This window comes from Phocoena phocoena, chromosome 11, assembly GCF_963924675.1.
Source record: "Phocoena phocoena chromosome 11, mPhoPho1.1, whole genome shotgun sequence".
Lineage (NCBI taxonomy): Eukaryota > Metazoa > Chordata > Mammalia > Artiodactyla > Phocoenidae > Phocoena > Phocoena phocoena.
The window spans coordinates 101,820,258-101,845,810 of NC_089229.1; the positions used below are offsets into that span (position 1 = coordinate 101,820,258).

Below are 25,553 nucleotides of genomic sequence, written 5' to 3' on the forward strand. Positions count from 1 at the left end.
GGGCAGGGAGGCCTCTTCGAGGAGGCTGCACTACTGGACCACCGTCTTCACTGGGGCTCCCACAGCTTGGTGTCTGACTGCTTCTCAGAGCCACGAGGAGGTCTGAGTGCAAACTCCCAGGAGGCAGCAGGCCCACTCCGACCTCGGATCTGGGTGGTCTGGGAGCAGCCAGCCCGGGTCGGACGGTGCACAGACCAGCCAGGGCCGGGCGGCGCTCAGGACCAGTTCAGGCTGAAGCCCTTGGACAGCATGGCGGCCTCCAGGTCCTTGTCCTCCTCCTTCTCCCGGAGCCGCTGCTCCTCCAGCAGGGCCACCAGGGCGTCTCTCTGCTCCACCACCTCCAGCATCTCGTTCAGGATCCTCTTCTCCTCCGACAGCTCCTCCTCTGTCTTCAGGTGATCTGGGCAGAACCAAACACGTGAGTCCCCAGCGCCAGAGGCAGCGGCCCACACCTGCCTCCCCGCCCCTCCTACCTTCCATGGCCATCCGCTCGCGGAGCTCCTGCTGCAGCCGGCTCTGCCGGTCCTCCAGCTCCAGCTCCCGGGCGCTGGGGTTTCCGGGGATTTGGGGGGAAAACGAGCCAGTGACTGGTGGGGGGTGGCACAGTTCCGCACCCCCTAAACTGGGAGGGGGCTGCGCTCCTGCTGCGATGGGCCCTGCGCCCACATCCCACCTCGGCTCCCCCAGACCCGAGGCCACTCACAAGATCATGAGCTCCGACTCATAGCGCACCACGGCGTTCTTCTCCTGCACCAGCTTGAACCACTCCTGCATCAGCTTGGGGTCGTCCTTTTTGCCCATGCCTGCCGAGAGAGGGCGTGTCGGGCAGGCCGTGCCGTCGTCCCCAGCCCGGACGCGGCAACAGGGAAAGTGTGCAGAGAGCCCAGCAGGGCGCTGCCTGACGCTCCCGGGCCAGGCCCAGTCTGCCTTCGGGCACGAGGACGCCCACCCCCAAGGGTCCCCAGCCTGCACCTTCCTCTGTCCCTCCGGCCGGCCTCACGCCCCAGCCACTGGAGGCAGCTCGCCTGGACCTTTCCTGCTCGGCCGCTTGCTTTCTCTTGGCATGTTTTCAGTGCTCTGCCCTCCTTTTTTCTCTTTTTCATTCATCTAGCGCGTATTTGGTACTTGCTAGGTACTAGGCCTGCTCTGAGGCCAGTCTAATGAAGAGGCAAATGGAGATTAAAAGGGTACTCGGCCCTCCTTTCCGGGGACACTCACTACGGCACCTCCACAGGGTCACTGCCCCGAAGCCTCCTCGTTTCCGATACCCTGACCAGGGAGGTGCCTCTCAACTTGCGGCTTCCTGACAGATGCTGCCACGACCCCTGCATGGCAGACGCAGTACGTCCCTGGGAGGTGTGGGGACTCTCACCAGGGCAGGGAGACGGCAGGCTCCCCCCAAGCCCCTGCTCTGATCCAAGCCCAGCAGCAGCTTCTGGGGCTGGTGCACCCTACTCAGCTGACACCCGTCTCCACCAGGAGCGGCCTGGCCCCCTCGGGCTCAGCCGCCGCAGGAGGGAAGGAAGACCTTTCCAAGGAGCCACAGCCCACGGAGGGGACACAAGGAAGCCCACGGCCGTAGTGGGTCCTGCCCAGACGCAGAAGCCAGACTGCGGTGGCTCTTCGCTGTTTTCAGATTACAAGCCACTCGACAGTCTCAGGAAACCTGGGGACTCTCTTCCTGGAAAACTGCACGTGAACACATCCAATACCTCTGCCAAGGACTCCAGGTGTTCATGGGCCCCACAAGTCCACCCCCGGCTGGGCTAAGAGGCCGGGACGGGGAGGTCTCTCCAAGTGCCTCTGCTTTACGGGTCACTGGTCAGAAGTCCTCTCCCAGTAAAACCAAGCCCAGGAACACACGGGGTGGCTCTCAGGGACCCCGACCTCCCACCACACGCGAGGGCAGGGGCCACGTCTGCACTGCGCTGTCCTGGGTCCTGGCCGCTGCGGAGTGCGTGCTGGGCACCAGGGCCAGAGCACTCCCGACCGCCCGGTAGCCCCCATCCAGCTCCGCGCGTTCCTTCCTGAGCGGCTCTGCACAGGGCACCCGCGGGGCGTACGGGGAGCACGGGGCCCGGGGCAGGTAAGCTCTCTGGGCGCCAGGATGCCTCCTGAAGCGCTCGAGCCAGCTCCGGAGGGACGGCCGAGGTGGACGCAGCTGGTGGTGGTCAGCGGTGAGCGAGCGCCGGGGAGAGCAGAGGAAGGTTAGCGGGTTAGCCGTGGTCACACTCCCCGGCCCCGCCCGCATGCCTTGTCAACGACAATCACCACCACAAGGGACTGCAAACCAGACAAACTTAAAACACACACACTCAGCAAGACACAGGGCAGAGAAGTCTGCTTTTAGTGGTTTGGAAGGAACTGGGGCATCTGTGCAGAACAGTCTTTGTAAGGACAGTATTCCTCGACGTCACCAGCACACGTCACTGCCGCACGGGGCAGGGCTCCTCACCCGCGTCCCGGTCCCTCTATCTGCGGGACTGGAGGCTGAAAGGCCCGACCACGAGTGGTGGCCTGGAACCGGGGATGCCTGCAGCCTGAGGCCCCCAGACCTGGACCTGCTCCCTGCCTGCACCCGCCCCCCAGCCCCCCGAGACAGTCGAAGGGATACTGTACCTTGTAAGGGACTGCCACATACTCAGGGGGTTTGTAACAGGGCTACCAGGTACCAGAAGAAGGAGAAAGAGCTGGGTTTCCGGTCCCTGTTTGACTAGTGTTGCTACGGCCCCCCGAGAGGCGGTGGGGAGAAGGTTGGGGTTTACTTTACCTTCCTGGACACAGCAAGGGCAGAAGGAGAGAGGTCTACGTCGTGGAGTCCCGCCACTGGGCTCAACTTCAAAAAGGGCCAAACAAGGAGGACGAGGCGAGACGGACAGAGAGGAGGGGGAGGTGGAAGTGGAGGGGGAGGGAGAGGAGAAGTGAGAACAAGCAGAGGACAGAAAGCAAACGAAGTGAGAAAGGAACAACAGGAGGAAAAGAAAAAATACAAGAAATGGAAAAGCAGAAGCGAGGGAAACACGTCTACAAATGAATTCAGTCCTGTATCCGGCACAGAGACTGAGCAGGAACAGACCCGGGCCTGGGGAGGGCGGGCTCCCTCCTCCTGTGGTCCTGCCGGGAGGGCGGGAGAGCTGGGGATGACAATCTGGGGGCCTTTTGGGTTTGGGGATCCCTCGGTGAAAACATCCAAAGTGCCAGCAGGCCTGCCCGCTGCCGTGGAATAGCCAGGCCTGAGTGAGAGTTCTCAGATGTTACCACGTGGGTGAATCTAAGGGCTGGGGGGCTCTCTGGGCACTGAACCCATAGAGGAGCTCCCCGCCACGGAGGCAGCGCTCAGTCTTTGATGGGCCTCCAGGGCTGACACCTGTGATGCTCTGATTCTGAGCCAGGGCTCGTTGGTCCAGCGTGTCCCCACGGAGGCGGTCCCCACTGCCCAAATCTCTGTCCCCCCACAGCCAGAGAGAGCCGATTGCCCCTCTTCCTCTGCCCCTTCCCTCTCTGCAGAGGGTCGACGCCACAGCTGGGGACGCTGTCACACTGCGGACTGCACGACAGGACACGCCAAAAACTCACAGAAACAAAGCTGGGAAGTCGTGCAGAGGACATCTCTAGACTCGGGGCCTGGGGCTCTCAGGAGCGGGGACCGTCAGCAAGGGACCATCACAGAACCACAGGGCACACGCAGGAGCCATGGCCCCACGTGGTAGGCAGGGCCTGGACCATTAGAAACAAGCCTGTTTAGGTGAACACAAGGGCCAAGCAGCCACCTGTTGGTTGAGAGGCCCTTTACTTTGCAACGGGGTGAGTGCAACTGCCATATTTTCTCTTTCTTTTAAGCTCTTCTCTGTGTTCTCCACAGGGCTTTGTGCATGAATCTGATATTGGGTGAAAATTCACGACTAAGGCCAGAGGCTGTGTGTGTGGTGGGTGTGCAGAGGCTGTGTGTGTGAGGTGGGTGTGCAGAGGCTGTGTGTGGGGGTGGGTGTGCAGAGGCTGTGGTGGGTGTGCAGAGGCTGTGTGTGTGGTGGGTGTGCAGAGGCTGTGTGTGTGAGGTGGGTGTGCAGAGGCTGTGTGTGGGGGTGGGTGTGCAGAGGCTGTGGTGGGTGTGCAGAGGCTGTGTGTGTGGTATGTGTGCAGAGGCTGTGTGGGGTAGGTGTGCAGAGGCTGTGTGAGGTGGGTGTGCAGAGGCTGTGTGTGTGTGGTGTGTGTGCAGAGGCTGTGTGTGTGTGGTGGATGTCAGAGGCTGTGTGAGGTGGGTGTGCAGAGGCTGTGTGCAGAGGCTGTGTGTGTGGTGGGTGTGCAGAGGCTGTGTGTGTGGTGGGTGTCAGAGGCTGTGTGTGGTGGGTGTGCAGAGGCTGTGTGTGTGGTGGGTGTGCAGAGGCTGTGTGTGTGTGGTGGGTGTCAGAGGCTGTGTGTGGTGGGTGTGCAGAGGCTGTGTGTGTGTGGTGGATGTCAGAGGCTGTGTGAGGTGGGTGTGCAGAGGCTGTGTGCAGAGGCTGTGTGTGTGGTGAGTGTGCAGAGGCTGTGTGTGTGGTGGGTGTCAGAGGCTGTGTGTGGTGGGTGTGCAGAGGCTGTGTGTGTGGTGGGTGTGCAGAGGCTGTGTGTGTGTGGTGGGTGTCAGAGGCTGTGTGTGGTGGGTGTGCAGAGGCTGTGTGTGTGAGGTGGGTGTGCAGAGGCTGTGTGTGGGGGGTGGGTGTGCAGAGGCTGTGGTGGGTGTGCAGAGGCTGTGTGTGGGGGGTGGGTGTGCAGAGGCTGTGTGTGTGAGGTGGGTATGCAGAGGCTGTGTGGGGGGGGTGGGTGTGCAGAGGCTGTGGTGGGTGTGCAGAGGCTGTGGTGGGTGTGCAGAGGCTGTGTGTGTGTGGTGGGTGTGCAGAGGCTGTGTGGGGTGGGTGTGCAGAGGCTGTGTGTGGTGGGTGTGCAGAGGCTGTGTGGGGTGGGTGTGCAGAGGCTGTGTGTGTGTGGTGGGTGTGCAGAGGCTGTGTGTGGGGTGGGAGTGCAGAGGCTGTGTGTGGGGGGTGGGTGTGCAGAGGCTGTGGTGGGTGTGCAGAGGCTGTGGTGGGTGTGCAGAGGCTGTGTGTGGGGGGTGGGTGTGCAGAGGCTGTGGTGGGTGTGCAGAGGCTGTGTGTGTGGTGTGTGTGCAGAGGCTGTGTGTGTGAGGTGGGTGTGCAGAGGCTGTGTGTGGGGTGGGTGTGCAGAGGCTGTGGTGGGTGTGCAGAGGCTGTGTGTGTGGTGTGTGTGCAGAGGCTGTGTGTGTGTGGTGGATGTCAGAGGCTATGTGAGGTGGGTGTGCAGAGGCTGTGTGTGTGTGGTGGGTGTGCAGAGGCTGTGTGTGAGGTGGGTGTGCAGAGGCTGTGTGTGGTGGGTGTCAGAGGCTGTGTGGGGTGGGTGTGCAGAGGTGCAGAGGCTGTGTGGGGTGGGTGTGCAGAGGCTGTGTGTGAGGTGGGTGTGCAGAGGCTGTGTGTGTGTGGTGGGTGTGCAGAGGTTGTGTGGGGTGGGTGTGCAGAGGCTGTGTGGGGTGGGTGTGCAGAGGCTGTGTATGTGTGGTGGGTGTGCAGAGGCTGTGTGTGAGGTGGGTGTGCAGAGGCTGTGTGGTGGGTGTGCAGAGGCTGTGTATGTGTGGTGGGTGTGCAGAGGTTGTGTGGGGTGGGTGTGCAGAGGCTGTGTATGTGTGGTGGGTGTGCAGAGGCTGTGTGGGGTGGGTGTGCAGAGGCTGTGTGTGAGGTGGGTGTGCAGAGGCTGTGTGGTGGGTGTGCAGAGGCTGTGTATGTGTGGTGGGTGTGCAGAGGTTGTGTGTGGGGTGGGTGTGCAGAGGCTGTGTGTGTGGTGGGTGTCAGAGGCTGTGTGTGTGTGGTGGGTGTGCAGAGGTTGTGTGTGTGTGGTGGGTGTCAGAGGCTGTGTGGGGTGGGTGTGCAGAGGCTGTGTATGTGTGGTGGGTGTGCAGAGGCTGTGTGTGAGGTGGGTGTGCAGAGGCTGTGTACGTGTGGGGGGTGTGCAGAGGCTGTGTGTGTGGTAGGTGTGCAGAGGCTGTGTGTGTGTGTGTGTGTGTGTGTGTGTGGTACATGTGCAGCAATTACGTCCAGAGTTCCGAGTGGCGTGACCAGCTGGTCACTGGGGCAGGCGCGAGCCCTCCTTTCTTACAAACACCCCCAACTTATAACTCATCTACATCCAACCTTCTCTGTCTAAAGGCTGGTGCTCAGGACACCTGGATATGCCCACAAACTAGAGGGTCCCCACCTCTGACGCTTCCTGGGATAGATGTTAAATGCAAACAGGCTGCAGTGAAAGTGGAACAGCATCCCTGCTTGTTAGCAAGGGACAGGGACATGACACACAGCCACACGCATCCGAAACAAAGAGGCACGCGCCGGCAGCATAGGTAAGAATGTGCTTCCCCTTCTAGACATCACAAAACGCAGCATTCAGCCCTTGTATGCAGCCCACGTCCTCAGACGCCCTTCCAGCACAGAACACGGCATGAGATCGCAGAACAGGACTCAAGACAGAAATTAGGAAAGCACATGTGGAATGGCCAGAGGCCATGAAGGGCGGGTTGTGACTCTCCTCCTTAGCCTTCCTGCACGCTCTGATATTTCCATAATGTATACTTTATAATCAGAAAAAACACCCAATAAATACTGTTTTATAAAGAAGAAACTGAAGGAAAAAATCAGCCAAACAAGGGGAGTTCCACCCCAGACCTGAACCTGAAACGAGCATGCAAGGGAGACACAGAGACGCTGGTTTGGAGCTAGTCTCTTGCCTCATTTGGAGACATGAGAGACACAGGTTTGGTTCACCAGCTGTAAGGGCAGAGAGGTCGTCACACTCAGGGCAAATAGAAGTCGTTGACATTAGTTTCTGTATAAGGTCGAGGAGATGGGGTCCTGTCCATGTGCATCACTCACTCTGACCCCAGCTGCCACCCAGAGCACCCAGAGCCCGCGTGCCAGGTGCGGCCTTGCAGGGTGGCCGTCAGCACCCACCCTCCCCAACTTCGGGTCAAGCAACGCGTGTCACTGAACTTGAAAAGCTGCAGATTATCATCGTGCAGCCAGGCACATCTCATGGATTCCAGAGGGACGCGTGACATGAGCGTGGCAGTGCGTCAGAATTCAAACCACGGGCACCTGTGTGGCCTCCTCTGGCCCCTGCACTGGCCCCGGGGGCTGCCCAGCCAGACAGGCACGGCAGCTCTGCCGTCAAAGGAGGGGCCGGAGGCTCAGAGGGTCTGAGGTGTGCAGCCCGACTAGGACCCACCCTCGCTCTCCCGTTCCCAGCACAGAGGGCCCTTCCTAGAGGACCGACAGAGGCTCCAGGCAAACCCAACAAAAGGACGCAGCTTGGAGGACAGGGGTCACACACAGAGCCCACTCGGGTGCCAGACCTGGAAGGGCCACCAAGCCGCCTGCGCCCCGCCTAACAGAGAAGCCCAGAGAAGGCGAGTGGCTGGGCTGGGAACACGGTGAAGCGGGCCTGAAGCCAGGTTTCGTCTCCCTAAGTCAGGTGCTCTCCAGCGACTGCCTTGCCTCTCTGGTGGCCCGGGGCCGGTCCAGGACCCTGCAGGCTGTGGAACAGTGGGCACCCACGACCAGTCCTGCGGCAACCCCCCTCCACTTGTTCTTTCTATATATTTCCATCTCCCCTGCTTCCTCGTAAAGGCTTTGCCTGCAGCACTGCATCCTCCCTCCCACCCAATCACCCTACTACAGGGAACGTCAGGGTAGCTGGAGACAGAGTGGCTGGTTTGCAAGACGTAGGGCGGCATGCAGCATCTGACAGGGTGGAAGGCTCTGCCCGGCAGACCTGGCCGACAGACAGACAGCTGGGGAGATACCTTGTTAAGAAAACTCAGTATGGAACAAACCTCTAGACTGGGGAAAAACGAAGGGAAAAAAAATGCATGTGAAAACTGAGATCCAACACGCACACACACGCACACACATACACACACACATGTATACACACAGGCTGGGACACGCACACACACGGGAATGCTGGGGAATCTCAAGGATTTAAAGTTCCTAAAGCAAAACCAGAGCCAGGCTAATGCTCAAACCGAACAGACCAGCCCAAAATCTGCTAGCATCAACTCAGTGGGGCAAACAGCACAGGCGGGCTCGGAAGGGGGAGTGGGCAGGCGGGACGTGCTTCCCTGCCTTCCCGCCACAACTCACAGCAACAATGAAAGCCCCTCCCCAGTCCTTTCCACTACGTTTCTAAACCACTCATGTTCTTTCAATGTCCCCTTGAGACATACAAATCACGAGGTGAGGTCTTTGAAAACTAGAAATCAGGTGTATGTATTTCAATTAATTTTTTTTTGGTCACACCGCGCTGCACGGGGGATCTTAGCTCCCCGACCAGGGATCAAACCCACGCCCCCTGCATTGGAAGCACAGAGTCTTAAACAATGGACTGCCAGGGAAGTCCCCAGGTGTATATAGTTCTAATTTAAAGTTCTGCAGAAGAGATGTTTTTATCTGAAGATGTCCAGTCGCCTACCTTGGTCTAGTGCAGCAAGACTGATGGCTGGGCAGGGAGGACGCTGCCTCTGTCCTTTGAAATCACAAGATTCAGCTTTGTGAAAAGGGGATCTTTATACTCTGTGGCTCAGAAAGAGGCTTTTAACAGACTTGGTGACTTTAAAGGTTAGCTGAGAGCCACTGTAAGACTCCACGGAAGCACGTCTGTGTGGTGGGCAGAGGCCGGGCAGGGATCTGGAGGCTGGCCTCCTCTTACCCACGCAGGAAGTAAGGTTGGTGCTGGGTTTCCCTGTGGCTCTTTGGGGATACAACAGTAGAGAAGCAATCAGATTCTACACTTCGGGCTCCAAATTTCAAAAGGGTAAAATTTCCCCAAATAATGAGATTACCAAGCACTCTAAGAAGGTAACAGCATCAGGAACTGAAAAGGGGGCTGATTCTGGCATCTGTTCTCCTCCCAGACCCTGCGGGAGGGCAGCAGCCTCTGTGTGCTGAGCAGAGCCCGCCGAGGCTGGACTTTACCCAGAAATCACAGAGAACTGACAGAGCAGGAAGTGAATCAGGCAGCAGGGGTCATAAGGTGTTTAGTGCAGGTGTTCACAATTCAGAGATACACTGAGTTCCTTTTTCTATTTATTTCATTTTCCCCTGGAATTTGTGGGAATTCTAAACCCAGAAGGCTAGAAGCTGAAGTCCAGGGACACAGAAATGGAAACGGCCAACATCTTATCCCTCAAGCCAACAGGAGCAAAGAAAACAAAACTAGCCACACGAGGTAATCAGTGTGGCAACAGTACTCGAGCTGGGAGGGAAGGGCAAACGCAATTTTAAAGAAACGGGTTCGATAGTTCTTCCCAGTAGATTCTGAATTAAACAAAAAAACACTTGTCACATTCGTTTGGAATCGACATAAACGTTGCCCAGGGGTGTCGGGAAGCGGCGGAAAGGGAGCCCAGGACGTTAGTCAGGGGTGGGGTCTGTTAGTCGGGGTGTAAGCATCAGCCCTTCTACAGCAGCAACAGCCACGAGGTGGCAGCACCTGACACCAGAAGCTCGGGGACCTGGAGGGCCATGCAGAGGGGCGAACCCGTGGACATGGGGTGAGAAAGCAGAGCAGAGGCCAGCGACAGCCCACCCCCAAGGAGGCTGGGAGGCTGGGAGCCTCCTTACTGGTGGAGCCTCTCTAAGGCCAGGGCTCTGTCTTGAGTCGCAATCAGAATCATGCTTTGGTTTTTAAATGAATGGGCCAAGAAGTGACTCAAAAGGATGGGATTACAGTAAAATACGAGAGACAGTGACCTTTGTCCCCTCGTCTGTCTCAAGAGCACTTTCAGGCATGGAGCCTGCATGGGGAGATGAAGAGGTGAGACAGCCTGACCCAGGACTCAGGACTCCAAGAAGGCGCTGGGCCCCGGGAGCCTCGGCTCCTGATACGAGGGCAGCCTTCCAGGAGGAAAGGTGCCCAAGGTCTAGAGGTGAGACTCAGGCCTTGGCTGTTTCTCTGATCCGACACAAATGGTGAGCTTTGTATGCAAGACAACAAACACACTGAGTTCCTTTGAGATGGCGGTTCCACTTTAGAAGGCATGAGAACGGCCTGGAAGGTTTGTTAATGCAGGTAACCAGGCCTCACCTCCAGGGTTCCTGACTCAGAAGGTCTGGGGTGGGGCCTGAGAACCTGCACTTCTAACAGGCCCCCAAGGGGTGGTGCCAATGCTGCCACTCCAGGGACCATACATGGAGGACCACTGCCTGGGACTTTTCCTGTCTTGGTTGAAAAGAGCTGCAAAGTAGGTCCCTGGACAGAGCAAGGAGGGGGGTACCTTCTCAGAGGCATCGGTCAACACAGCCTCAAGTCTGGTGAATCTGGGCAGAAATCACCGTGACACCACTCCCAGGCACCTGGACCTCTCAGGGGGCGCCCGAGCACGCCCTGACGGAGACAGTGGAGGCCGATCTCTCTGTGTGTTTGGTTCCCCAGTGTGGTTGGCAGTGAGCTTCCTGGGGGGAGTGGGAGGGATGTGCTTCGAGGGGAGGTCATGGTAGAGTGTGTGTGTATGCGTGCGTGTTGAATGTGTCGTGTGTGTTCCTACCGTCAAACAACCCAACGATATTAGTGGGACCAGAGTGAAGATTTGAGGTTGACAGGCTGGGGTAGGTGAACTTTTATTTATAAAACATTAAAATAACCCCGGGCAGCAAAAGCTATCTCAGGTCTCCCCCTGGAGCACATACGGGCAGGGGGAGGGTCGGGCATTGCTCCCTTTGAGCTGGAAAAGGGCCTGTGCTTTTGCCATCTGCTGGTTATCGGGATGACTTCTTGCTGTTTGTGAGCAGGTGCGGGGGAGGGGGGCATCAGCAGGGTTAGTTCAGCAACAGGGCTGCATACATACCACCCAGACGCAAGTCGATGAGGTCAGTGTAATAAGACTCTCCCCAATAGTCTACAACAAGGAATCGGTGAAGAGAGTTACTGCATCAGATAACCCTCCGGTCCCCCCGAGCCTCGAGCAATGAACGGCGTGAAGCATAAGAAACACCCAGAGACGCAGCAGGAGGGGGACAGGTGGCAGCTGGAAAGCATGTGTCCCCCCAGGTGCCCCCTCCCCCATGTGCACACTGTAGCCACAGACCTCTGGGTGCGAGGGGCGATCACAGAAAACCACAGGTGACTGCACTGACAGAAAGTGATCGGCCAGGACAGAAGCCTGGGCTTGGTTGGGAAGCCTGCTGGGACTCAACCTCATCTAAGATTTTAAAAAACTCAAGGGCAGGTCAAAGGCTACGAACCTAATTGCTGAATATGAGAAGCCCCAGGCTGAGGGGCTGAAGGCGAAACGGGAACACCCTAAAAAAGCTGTGTCAGGAACCAGCCCTCAGCTTGCCCTGTCCACACCGACCCCACCAGAAGCAGAAGCACTTCTGCTGGACGGTCTGAGATGAAGGAGGCCCTGTATCTTCTGCGTTCAGGCCCCCAAGAGCAGGCAACGGGCGGCAACGTATTCTTGTTCATCATATTCCAGGACCCCAACACAGGCGCTGTGAGCGAGGGCGGCCCCCAGGACCGTAATGCACGCAGAGTGGAGTTGGCTGCGGTTCGCTACCCTTTCCTCCACAACTCACAGCTGGTCCTGGCAGCCTCTGGTTCCACACGAGGGCTCCTTCCAAAACACACACACCGGAAAGCAGACTGAGGCTGATCCAGTGGGTTCCAGAGACAAAGAGGGCTTCCCAGCTGCCCCAGACCAGAAACCTCACGAGTCTCCGTCTTATCCAAGGCTCTGAAGCTAAACTTGCCGTGCGGATATACGTGAGACTCAGAACTACGCGAGCCTTCTCTGGAAGGCAGCTAGGCCACCAGTCTGACCCCTCAGAGAGCCCATCGGGTGAGACCGAATGGCCAGTTCAGGGAAGGAGCTGACCAGCACTACTCAGCCCGAGTGGCCTTCTCAAAGGCTCGGCCGCGGGCAAGCAGACGAGCAGGAGGCATGGGACACAGAAGCCCAAGAGAAGGCACCGCTGAGCCTCAAAGACGACCTCTGTCAGGTGGGAGCAGAGCCCCAGGGGCTTCTGCCAAGAGGGAGCCTAGGAAGTGATGTGCTTAAAAGAAGAAAAGCGAAGTACTGGGTTCCTGTGTCGAGTGTTTCCAAATGCATTGTGGGAATCTCCCAACGGAGGTACCGCAGCCCGTCTTTGAAACAGGAGACATGTATTTGGACAGAAGTTCTGGGAAGCTTAGCAGACTCTGGACCAGAATTGTGGTTTCAACCTGCTCTCTGGAAGCTTCCGGCTCTTCAAGTGCTGTTCTGGGGTCTCCCAAATACCCGATTCCCAACTACTTTTAACTCATCAAAAAACTTAAACATGGCTTCCCCGGTGGTGCAGTGGTTAAGAATCCTCCTGCCAATGCAGGGGACACAGGTTCCATCCCTGGCCCGGGAAGATCCCACATGTCGCGGAGCAACTAAGCCCGTGCGCCACAACTACTGAGCCTGCGATCTAGAGCCCATGAGCCACAACTACTGAAGCCTGTGCGCCTAGAGCCCGTGCTCCGCAAGAGAGACCACAACAATGAGAAGCCCGCGCACCGCAACGAAGAGTAGCCCCCACTCGCCGCAACTACAGAAAGCCTGCGTGCAGCAACAAAGACCCAACACAGCCAAAAGTAAAAAATTAAAAAAAAAAAAACTTAAACAGGACACACCATGTTCGAATCTTTGATCTGCCAATGTGTAACCCACTGAAGCCCATCAACATGTTAATCTGTGCTGCAGGTAAACTCGCTTCTGTGAGGCCCCAGGACCAGGCTTCTTCTGCCCTCTGTGTGCGAGTGTCTGCCCTGCCTGTGATGCGTGGGAAAATGACACTTCATTCATCAACTTCAATCCTGGCCTGCTAGCAGGGTCTCACTCTCTGAGTGTCCTGCCAGGGTGGTCCTCCAGGTGCAGGGTGGTCCTCCAGGTGCCAAGGTGGTCCTCCAGGTGCCAAGGTGGTCCTCCAGGTGCAGGGGGGTCCTCCAGGTGCCAGGGTGATCCTCCAGGTACCAGGGTGGTCCTCCAGGTGCCACAACACATAGCACACCTGGTTCTGGGTTCACTGTATGTTTGGGAGTATTTATCTGATCTCTTCTTCATAAAGAATCTGAACTGCAGTTGGATCTGTAGTGATTCCACTGAGAGAGCAACTCTGACTTGAAGCTGCAGACACCCAGACCGTTCTCACTGTGCATGTCCTAAGATTCCCATGGCTGTATACGACCTGCCCCCACCTCTGCGCATCAGGTGCCCACCCTACGTCCAGGGCTGGACTGGACATGGAGGGTATTAACCCTGCAGCTCTCCACAACCTGCATTTTCAAATTGTGTTTATTAACATTTAAGAGTAATTTTTTTTTTTGCGTTAAACTTGAACTCATAATTTGTCTTGTAAAAAAGCGTTCTGCTGCTTTTTAAAAAAGTTTGAAAACCACTGACTTAGACGAAATTCTGGTTGTATGTGTTTACAAAAAGGTAATTATGTAAACAACTAGTAAGCGGAATTTCAGCAAAATCCCAGGTCAATCTTCAGTGGTCCCTTTTCTCTGGCCCCTTGGCAGGCAGCAGACTGAGGAATGCAGCTTGCTGTGGAAATGCCGAGGAGCTGCTGTGGACAAACCGCAGGGCAGCTGACAGGCATCTGAATGCCAGGCGGAACCATCAGCGCTGGCTGTGCATCTGAACCTCAGAGCCCTGTGGGGCACAGGGGCACTTACGCAAACTGTGGCCCCTCTCCACCTCGGCAGGAGGAATCTGAGGGTCCAGGCTCCTCCTGGCATCTTCTGCAACCAGAGAGACCAGAGATGGCAGGGCCCGCGGGTCCCCGTTCCCACTGCTTGCAGGGCTGCTCCATCCAGGTGGTCACGTTTGACAGAGGAGGCCGGGTCAGGGCACGCAGGGCGGGGGCCCTGCTGGGTGAACCTGAGTCCCCGCTCCCGGGCACAGGGGCTGGCTCGCCTCCGGAGTCAAGTTCTCACATTTCATCTGGTGGCACAGTGAGTCCAGCATCAGGCACAAGACATCACAGCCTCATCTTCCTGCCTCGTGTCCTGTCTTCACCTGAAGGTCACCCTGAGTCCACTGCTAGCTGCATTCCATGGCCGTGAAGGGTCAGGACGGGAGACACCTTCTCTGTGCCTGACCCCAGTCCTCCAGAGCCCCACGAACGCATCCCGACACCAGCCGCTCACTCGGAGGCCAACCACTGGTCAGTCTTCCAGCAAGATCAGAGGCAGCGACAGGCCGCATTCGTGGCTGCCTCTTCCTGATTCGCCTTCAGTTTACCCTCAGCCCAAAGCCCAGAGGACCCGCCCCCGCTCCCAAGGAAAACCACGTCACCACCTGTCCTCATCCCTGGTCCCACGACTCTAGTGCTGACCCTGGAGGCCCGTGCTCTCTACAAAGGGATGGAGGCTCCAGATTCGGGGACTTGGGAAGGCAGGGAGGAATCACTTGTGCCTGGGTTGGGGCTACCAGCTGGGGCTGATCCAGTGGTTTCGAGGTCCTGAACCAAGAGGGCCTCCTGGGCCCTCGGCGCCTCTTTGCTCTCCAAGCCCCACTGTGCTGGGCCCACCCACAGGCTCTGGGGACAGTGGTGTGACTGCACTGCCCCCATGGCCCTGCCCCAGGAAGGGCAGTTACCAGCACATGGCCCTCACAGCCACTTCCCAGGGTCTGCTCTGCTTGGGCTCTACCCTGAGTGCCCAGCCTCCAGGACAGAGCCTGGTCCACCCGGGGCACCAGCTCCACCCGTTGGGGCGGGGGGGCGGGGGTGGCCTGCACGAGCAGTTCTGTGATGGTTCCTTGTGCACAGCCTGCCCCGTTCCAGTCACTGTCTTCTCAAGGAAAAGATGGGGAGGAGGGAGGAGAGAGGAGGCCCAGGGCATCAGCAGCAGATGGTGGGCCGAGGGGACGGCCAGCCCTGCGATGCACGGGCCTTTCTCCTCCTTTGCTTAACAGAAGCCCTGGCTCTCAGTGACGAGGGGACCAGAGAGAGAATCCTGCTGGAGACTAGCTGACTCCCAGGGGCAGGACAGGAACTAGCCTCCCGCGGGGCTGGGTGGGCATTCCTCAGGGATCCCCTGTCCGCCAGGAACCCAGCCGGTACCTGCTTCCCCACGCAGCGCCTTCTCCACAGCGACGCCCCTCTCCTCCAGCTGGCGCTGCTTCTCCTCCACCTGCTCCAGCTGCCGCTGGATGATCTGCGGGTGACACGACAGCGTGAAGGAGGGAGAAGGGCAAAGCGGGCGGGTGCCCAGAGCGTGGCATGAGCACACGAGGGTGCAAACACCCCAGCGGGGCTCTTGAGAGTCTCAAACAGATCCTGCTTCGACAAGATTAAAACTGCCCAGTGCAGACTCGCGCTTGCTGGGGTCAGGGGTTGGGGTGAGGGACTGGGAGTTTGGGGTTAGTGGCTGTAAACTATTAGACGTAGGATGGATGAACACCAAGGTCCTGGTGTACAGCACAGAGAATCACAGCCAATCTCCTGGGATACACCATCACGGAAAAGAGTATAAAAGGAATGTATACACGTAGATAACTGAATCACTTCGCTGTACAGCAGAGATTAGCACAACATCGTGAACCAACTCCACCTCAGCGAGGAAACATGGCTCCACTCTGCACGGAGTGAGGCTTCTCGGGGATGACTGACACCCGGGACGACCTCCCACCCCGAAGCAGCAGCAGGGACATATCTTCACACAGAAAATGAAATAAAATCCAGGGATCCGGTCATGCAGGGAACGCAGATCCAGAGTAACGTCCGGGGAGAGGACGAGAAGGCTGGTTTTGGAAAACCAGAGGAATCTCTTCGCTGGGAATGGACTTGCTGTTCATGTTTCTTGCTGTTGTAGAGCTTTTGATTATTGTCCTAATCTTTATGAACACAGCTATATACATACGATTTCATTAAAAAACCACATTGTATTTAGGTATCATTTAATACTTTGCGTTAAAAAATTATTTTTTGTTAAAAAAAAAAATCTGGGGGCTTTTCTGGTGGCGCAGTGGTTGAGAGTCCGCCTGCCGACGCGGGGGACACGGGTTTGTGCCCCGGTCCGGGGAGATCCCACATGCCGCGGAACGGCTGGGCCCGTGAGCCATGGCCGCTGAGCCTGTGCGTCGGAAGCCTGTGCTCCGCAACGGGAGAGGCGACAACAGTGAGAGGCCCACATACCGAAAAAAAAAAAAAAAAAAAAACCTGAAAGGCCTGGGATCCTGAGGACAGCTCCAACCTCTAAATCCCAGGCGTGTCGGAGGCCAGCCAGTCACAGCTGCCTCTTGCTAACAGCTCTGACAAACGCAGGAGCTGGCTTTACAGTGGCTCTTCCAGAGCTAGGGATCTAGGAGACTCAAAGCCGGGCCCCTCCCTTTCCCCCAGCCAGCGCCCCCCGCGAGGCTTCTGCAGTTGCACGAGTGGCGGCCCTGCTCGCCTCCTCTCCCGCCCTCCTGTGGGTGCGGACTCCCAGCGGCTCACCTGGGCACGGTGCAGCCGCTTCAGCTCCTCCTGCTTGGCCTGCCTCCGGGCTGCTTTCTGCACACGCCGGGTCAGCTTGGTGTTCAGCTCCTCCTCCGTGTAAGTCCTCGGCTGCAGGGGACGATAGGGGTTTATTCAGTGAGGGTCATGGAGGCCGCAGGGCAGGCGGGGGCGAGGTGTGCGCAGACGCCCAGACCCTCAGCCTGGCAGGAGTTCCACGGGCCAGGGGGCACGTGGAGATCCATGGGAGACGCTCCCATGGGGCAGGGACAGGAGGCTGGCTGCACAATGACTGCTGGGCAGTTAGGACAGGAGGGTGGGGCGCCTTTACTGCTGAGATCACCGGTTTCCCATGTAAGGACATCTGCTCTTCTTTAAGACAGTGGGGATAAACATGTTGATCAAATGTTTCCCCCAAGCCTCTTGCTTGTAGGGGGCACACAGGGAAAGGAAAAAGAAAACCCAGGATCCTTCTACTTTTTGGTTTGGTATCAAAAGCCACCTTTTTCAGATGAGCACTACTGGCAAGGTTCTTTGAAGAAGCCGCGCCTGAAGGCAACAGGGTGCTTCTATTTTAAGTCTGAGCGAACCCAAACCAACTAATGCAGCTGGAAGAAGGGTGCCAGTGAACCTGGACAGATCAGGGGTCTGCACACCAAGAGGAGCGAGGATGTGCTCTGGCAGGGCTGTGGGGCTGTCAACAACGGAGGGGGGCTCCCAGCCAGACAGCACAGCTGCACCTGCGAACGTGGCGCGGAGGGCACAGTGGGTGAATGCGGGCGACACTGAGGGACACCTTCTTTACTGCCTCCAAGAAAACGAAAAAGGAGCCTTTGCAGACTTTAAGGGAGCTTCCGAATTTAACTCAGGAGTTTATCCTGGTAATCTTTATTCTAAGAGTTCCAGTGCTAGTGGAGAGCCACCACTTAAGGACCGTCTCAGGACTCCCCGAGCATGTACCCTGCAGGTCACGGAGACAAGGGCTCAAAAACTCCCCGTTCCTGTGGCGCCCAGGCCCAGAGGGGCCTCCCTGTCCCCACTGGCATCTGGAGCAAAAGCACCACATGGCCCCCCAGCCTGCGACAAGCAAGGGGCCTCCCCGTTCTTGTCCGTTGCCGCCGTCCACGCGTGCCCGGACACGGTTAGTGAGGGTTCGGCTGCCGGGCCGGGCGGGGCTGCAGCAAGGCCTTCCCACAGGGACAGGACACAGCCTTCGATGCACATCATGTCCTGAACATAAACCGACTTTTAAGGGGACGTGATGGAGAACAAAGCAGAATGGCAATAATAACAATGATCAAAAATTTAAAACAGGACCCAGAAACGGAGCAAAATCAGCTACAAGTTTAAAACAAACGTGCGCGACTAAAACGCATGACGGCTCTTCCCGTGTCAGCCAGGATGGCTGCGTGTAGGCTGGGAGTGAGACGCCAGCAGCGCCACCTCAGCGAACCCGCCTGAGTGAAGCCAGGGGTCACTCTTCTGCCGAGAAGTCAGTGCCTCCTTCACTGAAGGTCCCAAACTTCCTGTGCTCTGTCCTCAGTCCCCTTGTGTGAAAAGTAACCATAAGGTCACAGGAGCTCTTTCTCTGTGCAAGTTCAGATTCCTCTCTCTGGCCGAACACTGCGGGGTGATGGCTGGGGGCAGGTGGTGGGAGACCCGGGCAGACTGCCTGTCACCCAAGTTCTCTGTCCTGCTGGTGTCCCTGAACAGGCCCCAGCGGCCCTGGGAGGGGGTGGCCATCTCCCGATTATACACCAAGAAAGGGACCTAAATGGCACGAATAACAGACTTCCATCAGGGATACTGCAGGCAGTCAGTGTGGCCTCTTCTCACCCACTGAGCCTAGAACAGAGGTGCTTGGCAGCCCCATTAAATAGCTCAAAGGCAGGAAGGGAGTGAGAGGGGCAGCCACTTCTCCCACGTCAGGGCCTCCCAGAGGCCACACCTGGCCATGTGTGCACATCCTGCCTCAAGCCAGAGTGAGGAAGGTTTTCATTATCAGAACAAGGCAGTTAAAAAGGAGACAGGTAATTTCCCCATGTGGCACATGAAAAAATCCAAAGGAACTAGTAACTACAGCCTGAGGACCAGCACTTATCTATTAAATTAAAGGGGGTGATTGAATAGCCCAAACAACCTTAAGAAAGAAGAATGGAGCTGGAGGAATCAGGCTACCTGACTTCAGACTATACTACAAAGCTACAGTAATCAAGACAGTATGGTACTGGCACAAAAAACAGACACATAGATCAATGGAACAGGATAGAAAGCCCAGAAATAAACCCACGCACCTGTGGTCAACTAATCTATGACAAAGGAGGCAAGGATATACAATGGAGAAAAAACAGTCTCTTCAATAAGTGATGCTGGGAAAACTGGACAGCTACATGTAAAAGAATGAAATTAGAACCTTCTCTAACACCATACACAAAAATAAACTCAAGGGCTTCCCTGGTGGCGCAGTGGTTAAGAATCTGCCTGCCAATGCAGGAGACACAGGTTTGAGCCCTGGTCCGGGAAGATCCCACATGCCACAGAGCAACTAAGCCCATGCGCCACAACTACTGAGTCTGCGCTCTAGAGCCCACGAGCCACAACTACTGAGCCCCCATGCCTAGAGCCCGTGCTCCGCAACAAGAGAAGCCACTGCAATGAGAAACCCACGCACCGCAATGAAGAGTAGCCTCCACTAGCCGCAGCTAGAGAAAGCGTGCAAGCAGCAACAAAGACACAACACAGCCAAAAATAAATAAAATAAATAAATTTATTTAAAATATGGCATGGCTTCCCTGGTGGCGCAGTGGTTGACAATCCACCTGCCGATGCAGGGGACACGGGTTCGTGCCCCGGTCCAGGAAGATCCCACATGCCGTGGAGCGGCTAGGCCCGTGAGCCATAGCTGCTGAGCCTGCGCATCTGGAGCCTGTGCTCCGCAACGGGAGAGGCCACAACAGTGAGAGGCCCACATACCGCGAAAAAGAAAAAGAAGGCATTTTTTACAGAAGTAGAACAAAAACTCTTAAAATTTGTATGGAGACACAAAAGACCCCGAATAGCCAAAGCAGTCTTGAGGGAAAAAAAACGGAGCTGGAGGAATCAGACTCCCTGACTTCAGACTATACTACAAAGCTACAGTAATCAAGACAGCATGGTACTGGCACAAAAACAGAAATAAAGATAAATGGAACAGTATAGAAAGCCCAGAGATAAACCCACACACCTATGGTCAACTTATCTATGACAAAGGAGGCAAGGATATACAATGGAGAAAAGACAGCCTCTTCAATAAGTGGTGCTGGGAAAACTGGACAGCTACATGTAAAAGAATGAAATTAGAACACTTCCTAACACCATGCACAAAAATAAACTCAAAATGGATTAGAGACCTAAATGTAAGACCGGACACTATAAAACTCTTCGAGGAAAACATAGGCAGAACACTCTTTGACATAAATCTCAGCAAGATCTTTTCTGACCCACCTCCTAGAGTAATGAAAATAAAAACAAAAATAAACAAATGGGACCTAGTGAAACTTAAAAGCTTTTGCAAAGCAAAGGAAACTACAAACAAGACAAAAAGACAACCCTCAGAATGGGAGAAAATATTTGCAAATGAATCAACCGACAAAGGATTAATCTCCAAAATATATAAACAGCTCATGCAGCTCAATATTTAAAAAACAAACCACCCAATCCAAAAATGGGCAGAAGACCTAAATAGACATTTCTCCAAAGAAAACATACAGATGGCCAAGAAGCACATGAAAAGCTGCTCAACATCATTAATTATTAGAGAAATGCAAATCAAAACTACAATGAGGTATCACCTCACACCAGTTAGAATGGGCATCATCAGAAAATCTACAAACAACAAATGCTGGAGAGGGTGTGGAGGAAAGGGAACCCTCTTGCACTGTTGGTGGGAATGTAAATTGATACAGTCACTATGGAGAAGAGTATGGAGGTTCCTTAAAAAACTAAACATAGAACTACCATATGACTCAGCAATCCCACTACTGGGCATGTACCCTGAGAAAACCATAATTCAAAAAGACACATTCACCCCAATGTTCACTGCAACACTATTTATAATAGCCAGGTCATGGAAGCAACCTAAATGTCCATCGACAGACGAATGGATAAAGAAGATGTAGTACATGTATATACAATGGAATATTACTCAGCCATAAAAAGGGACGAAATTAGGTCACTTGTAGAGATGTGGATGCATCTAGAGACTGTCATACAGAGTGAAGTAAGTCAGAAAGAGAAAAACAAATGTCGTATATCAACACATACCTGTGGAACCTAGAAAAATGGTACAGATGAACCGGTTTGCAGGGCAGAAACTGAGACTCAGATGTAGAGAACAAACGTACGGACAGCAAGGTAGGAGAGCGGAGGGGGTGGTGGGGTGGTAGTGGTGGTGGTGGGGTGAACTGGGAGATTGGGATTGACATATGTACACTAATATGCATAAAATAGATAACTAATTAAAACCTGCTATATAAAAAAACAAACTAAAAAACAAAACAAAAAAAATGGATTAAAGACCTAAATGTAAGACCAGATACTATAAAACCCCCAGAGGAAAAATAGGCAGAACATTCTTTGACATAAATCACAGCAATTTTTTTTTTGGATCCATCTCCCAGAGTAATGGAAATAAAAGCAAAAATAAACAAATGGGATCTAATTAAACTCAAAAGCTTCTGCACAGCAAAGGAAACCATAAACAAAACAAAAAGACAACCAACGGACTGGGAGAAAATATTTGCAAACCATGAGATCAACAAGGAGTTAATCTCCAAAATATACAAATAGCTCATACAGCTTGATATCAAAAAAACAAACAGCCCAATCAAAAAATGGTCAGAAGACCTCAACAGACATTTCTCCAAAGACATACAGATGGCCAACAGGCACATGAAAAGATGTTCATCATCGCTAATTATGAGAGAAATGCAAATCCAAACCAGAATGAGGTATCACCTCATACTGGTCAGAATGGCCATCATCAAAAAGCCTACAAATAATAAATGCTGGAGATGATGTGGAGAAAAGGGAACCCTCCTACACTGTTGGTGGGAATGTAAATGGTGCAGCCGCTATGGAGAACAGTATGGAGGTTCCTTAAAAACTAAAAATAGAACTACCACATCATCCAGCAATCCCACTCCTGGGCATATATCCAGAGAAAACCATACTTCGAAAAGATACGTGCATCCCTATGTTCATTGCAGCACTATTTACAATAGCCAAGACACGGAAGCAACCTAAATGTCCTTCGACAGAGGAATGGATGAAGAAGACATGGCACATATATACAGCGAAATATTACTCAGCCATAAGAAGGAATGAAATAATGCCATTTGTGACAACGTGGATGGACCTGGAGATTATCACATTAAGTGAAGTAAGCCAGACAGAGAAAGACAAATACCATATGATATCACTTATATGTGGAATCTTAAAAAAATGACACAAATGGGCTTATATACAAAACAGAAATAGACTCACAGACATAGAAAAAAATTGTTACCAAATGGGAAGTGGGGGAGGGATAAATTAGGAGTCTGGGATTGACAGACACACACTACTATATATAAAATAAATAATAAACAAGGGCCTACTATACAGCACAGGGAACTCTACTCAACACTCTGTAATAACCTATAATGGAAAAGAATCTCAAAAAGAATATATGTATATATATATATACACACATATATGTATAACTAGATCCCTTTCCTGCACACCTAAGACTAACACAACACTACACTTCACTTAAAAAAAGAAACGCGCTGGTGCTTCACCGACTTCTGGGGGTTCAGCCCCGGGAACGTGGCTGCCAGCTCCCGGGCCAGTGGGCCAGGCCGCATGGTTTGGTTGTATTTGAGTCAAACTGAGGCAAAGTGGGAAACATGAGTTATCTCTTGTTGACAGGGCTACAGGTGATTTTTTTTAAATCTGTATTAATTTTTCTATATAAACATTTTAAATAAAAATAAGTCATTTTTAGTTAGTTTTTTGCTTTTTTAAATGAAACGAAACTCAGGTTTGTTTCACAGCCGCCTGAAGCAGGGTCGAGGAACCACGTGCCCCACTGCGCGGACCCGAGGCTCCCATGGGGGTCTGCAGGAGGCTCCCCACCCGCCGGCTGATGCAGCCCCATGCTCTGGGGGCGTCCCACGCCCCTCAGTTCTTACTCTGAAGATGCTCAGACCTGCAGGAGATGGAGAGGCGGACGACACCCTCGCCAACCTGTGCCTCTTCTCCTGAGTCGCCTGCAGACGACACAGCCCTTTCCCCCACAGACGGAGCTCATGTGTCCTCAGCACAAGATGCTTCCCACGCAGCTCCCGCGCTCCAATAGCGTACTCGGGGCGAAACCGGGGTGACGTTATCACGTACCCGGACATAACGTCGTGCCAGGTCAGCACGTCCTGGGCGCAGCCCTGACTTCAGAGTTCCCTACACGGCCCCCGGCGACAGGGAGCTCGTGGGATCCTAGGGCTGGGGTCCCAGACTCGCTGTCGGCGTGGATGAGGAGGGCGCCTGGGGCCCGGGGACAGCTGTGGTCAGAGGGACGCGCTCCCCCTCAGACTGGCCCTGACACAGGCGGCTCGGGCCCAGAGGAGAGCTCCCGCCGTGTCTTGGCCTGGACACGGGCCAGGCGCGGGGTTCAGCCGTGCGTCGGCTGGGGTGAGGCGCTGAACAGGGGACGGAGTCGCAGCCACGGCCCACCCACCTCTCTCCTGGACTTCTGGGACGTCCGCTCCAGGACATCGTCGCTGGAGATGTCCGAGTCCTCCGAGCAGCTCAGCTGGCGTCGGGGCCGCAGCTCTGCGGGGGTAGAGGCAGAGCAGGGACAGTGACCAGTGGCCACACGGGGTACTCTCCCCACTTCCACACCCACGGCAGCCCAGGGCAGGGGAACGGAGGTGTGGTTCTCCCCGGTTTGGGTCTGTCCCGCATCCGGAGCCTCGAGCCTGGATGCTGACGCACATCCAGGCGGGACTGGGCCCACACGCACCGAAGGGGCCCCGTCTGGAGCCAGCGCCCAGCCACTCACCATCAGGCCCTCCCTGGGAAGTCACAGCCCCCCCACGGCCCCCGCCCAGCTGCACGCTGGTTTCAGAAGGGCCTGGGTTTAGTTTCCTTCTCCCTAGGAAGCCCCAGGGGAGGGGGCAGAATGGGAAGCGGGTCTTTCAAGGGAGCTACGGGGGCTGCAGAGCCCGCACCGTGCGCTCTGCCCGGGAGGGGCCCCCGTGCTGCTGTACCTGCTCTCGTGGCGGGAGACGCCCCCGGCTTGCCGGTGTCCACAGTGGTCCCGCTGGAAGGGGTGCTGGGGCGGGACCTGCCATCGCCCTTCTTCTTCTTGTCCTTCCTGTACCCGGAGAAGACGGACTTCCACAGGGACCTGGGCTTGGCTGCTGCTTCCTCCAGGGCGCTGGGGCTGGGCCTCTCCGCGGGCCGGCCGTCACCCTTGGGCTTCTTCTCTTTCTTGTTTCTTCTGGGGGAGAAGAGGGACGATCTCTTCTTGCTCTTCCCACTGGAGCCCTCAGACGAGGTAACCGAGCCGTCCAGGCCCCCTGAGTCCGAGGGAGGGGACGGGACCTCCTCACTCGTGGGTTTGTGCGTTGGGGTGGGCTCCTCGGGGCCCTTGGGGGGCACGGCGGTGGCTCTACGGGGTGCCGGGGTCCTGGGGGCCCTGGGGGCGGTGGCTACGGTGTCCATCTCCTTCATCCTGCTCAGCTGCCGGGCCATGGCATCCCTCAGCGCCGGGCTCCGCACTGACTTCTCCCGGGCGCGCATACGCTCGGCTGCCAGCTCCTTGGCCTCGGCGGAGACCAGCGGCAGCCCCCGCTTCTGTGGCGGGAGCCCACTCTCAGGCCCCCGGCCTCTCTCCTGGGCCAGGGGCTGCTCGGGGCAGGGCCAGCGGGAGGGGGGCGTGAAGAAGGGCTCCTGCAGACTCGAGTCTTCCGTGCGGTCGTCATACGTGTCCTCCACATCGTCCGCAAAGGGGATCTCGTCCACGCTCTCCACAAATGGCTTCGGTGTCTCCTCCGGGGGCGGCCGGGTGGGCTCCCGCGGGGTCCGCGCGCACGTGGCCGGTGCTCGGGGCTCCGAGGCTGCGAGCGGCCCCGCCAGGGCCGGCTTCCCGTGAAGGGTGGCGGGCTCCTCGTCGGGAGGCGGGGGCGGCGGGCTGGAGGGGGGTGTGAGCATGGTGGAGTCGGAGGTGCTGAAGCTCTGGCTGCCGGGCGTCCTGGTGCGGGAGGAGCTGCCCTGCAGGCCCAGCCCCGAGCTGCTGGACAGGTCTCTGTGCTCCGCCCGGGCGCCCTTTGGCTCCCTGCCAGGTGGGGACCCCGGGGTGGGCGGGGAGGGCTGGGTCCCCCTGGCGGCAGGCGGCCCCAGCCTCCCGGGGACAGGTGTGGGTTTCAGAAGCCAGGGTCCCTCGCCCTGGGGGAGCTTCTCAGCTCGACAGGCCTGCAGGGGCACGGGCTGGAACGCGGGCTCGGGTCCAGGGCCCCGTCGCACGGGCGTGAGCCCCAGGCTGCGGCGGATCTCTGCGCTCTTCATCCAGAACTCTGCCACCAGGTCGCTGCGTCTCAGGGCCTCGTCCCCAGGGAGGGGGCTGCCCAGTGTGTCCTTGGTGACCCCCTGGCTCTTCACGGGGAGGGGGGCCAGGGGGGTGGAGGTTCTGGCCGGCACAGGCTGGAAGCGGATGGGGGACACGGTGGGGGACGGCACGGTGGCCTCGGCGGACGGCTGAGGCTGGGAGCAGATGGGGAGGGGGGCCAGCGGGGACCGGCGCTGTGGGCTTGCAGGTGAGGGCGGCGTCCTGGCTTCAGGCTGCGATTGGACGGGGGTGCCGGCTGTGGGCTCCCCATGGGCGAGCTCTGGCTCTGGCTCTGGCACAGGGCTCTCCGCGGGCAACCCCCTCATGGCGGCTGCAGAGGCGCGCGGGGCTCGGGTGCCCTGTGGGAAAGCAAGGTGACAGGAGCTGCTTAGAAGGCAGGGCTCTGATGGGCATGCTCTCCC

At 56.3% G+C, this 25,553-nt stretch overlaps 1 protein-coding gene across 1 annotated transcript in view; it reads right to left on the bottom strand.

Annotated features, from left to right (window-relative positions):
• Positions 1-215: 215 nt before the first annotated feature.
• Positions 216-25,553, bottom strand: part of MICAL3 (microtubule associated monooxygenase, calponin and LIM domain containing 3) — a 98,392-nt gene continuing 73,054 nt past the window's right edge. Inside the window, exons 25-31 of the mRNA XM_065886646.1 lie at positions 23,792-25,490; positions 23,260-23,354; positions 16,506-16,616; positions 15,132-15,225; positions 704-803; positions 474-547; positions 216-400 (exon numbers count right to left, since the gene is read on the bottom strand). Coding sequence (XP_065742718.1) covers positions 216-400; positions 474-547; positions 704-803; positions 15,132-15,225; positions 16,506-16,616; positions 23,260-23,354; positions 23,792-25,490 — 2,358 coding nt within the window. The remainder of the gene's footprint in view (positions 401-473; positions 548-703; positions 804-15,131; positions 15,226-16,505; positions 16,617-23,259; positions 23,355-23,791; positions 25,491-25,553) is intronic.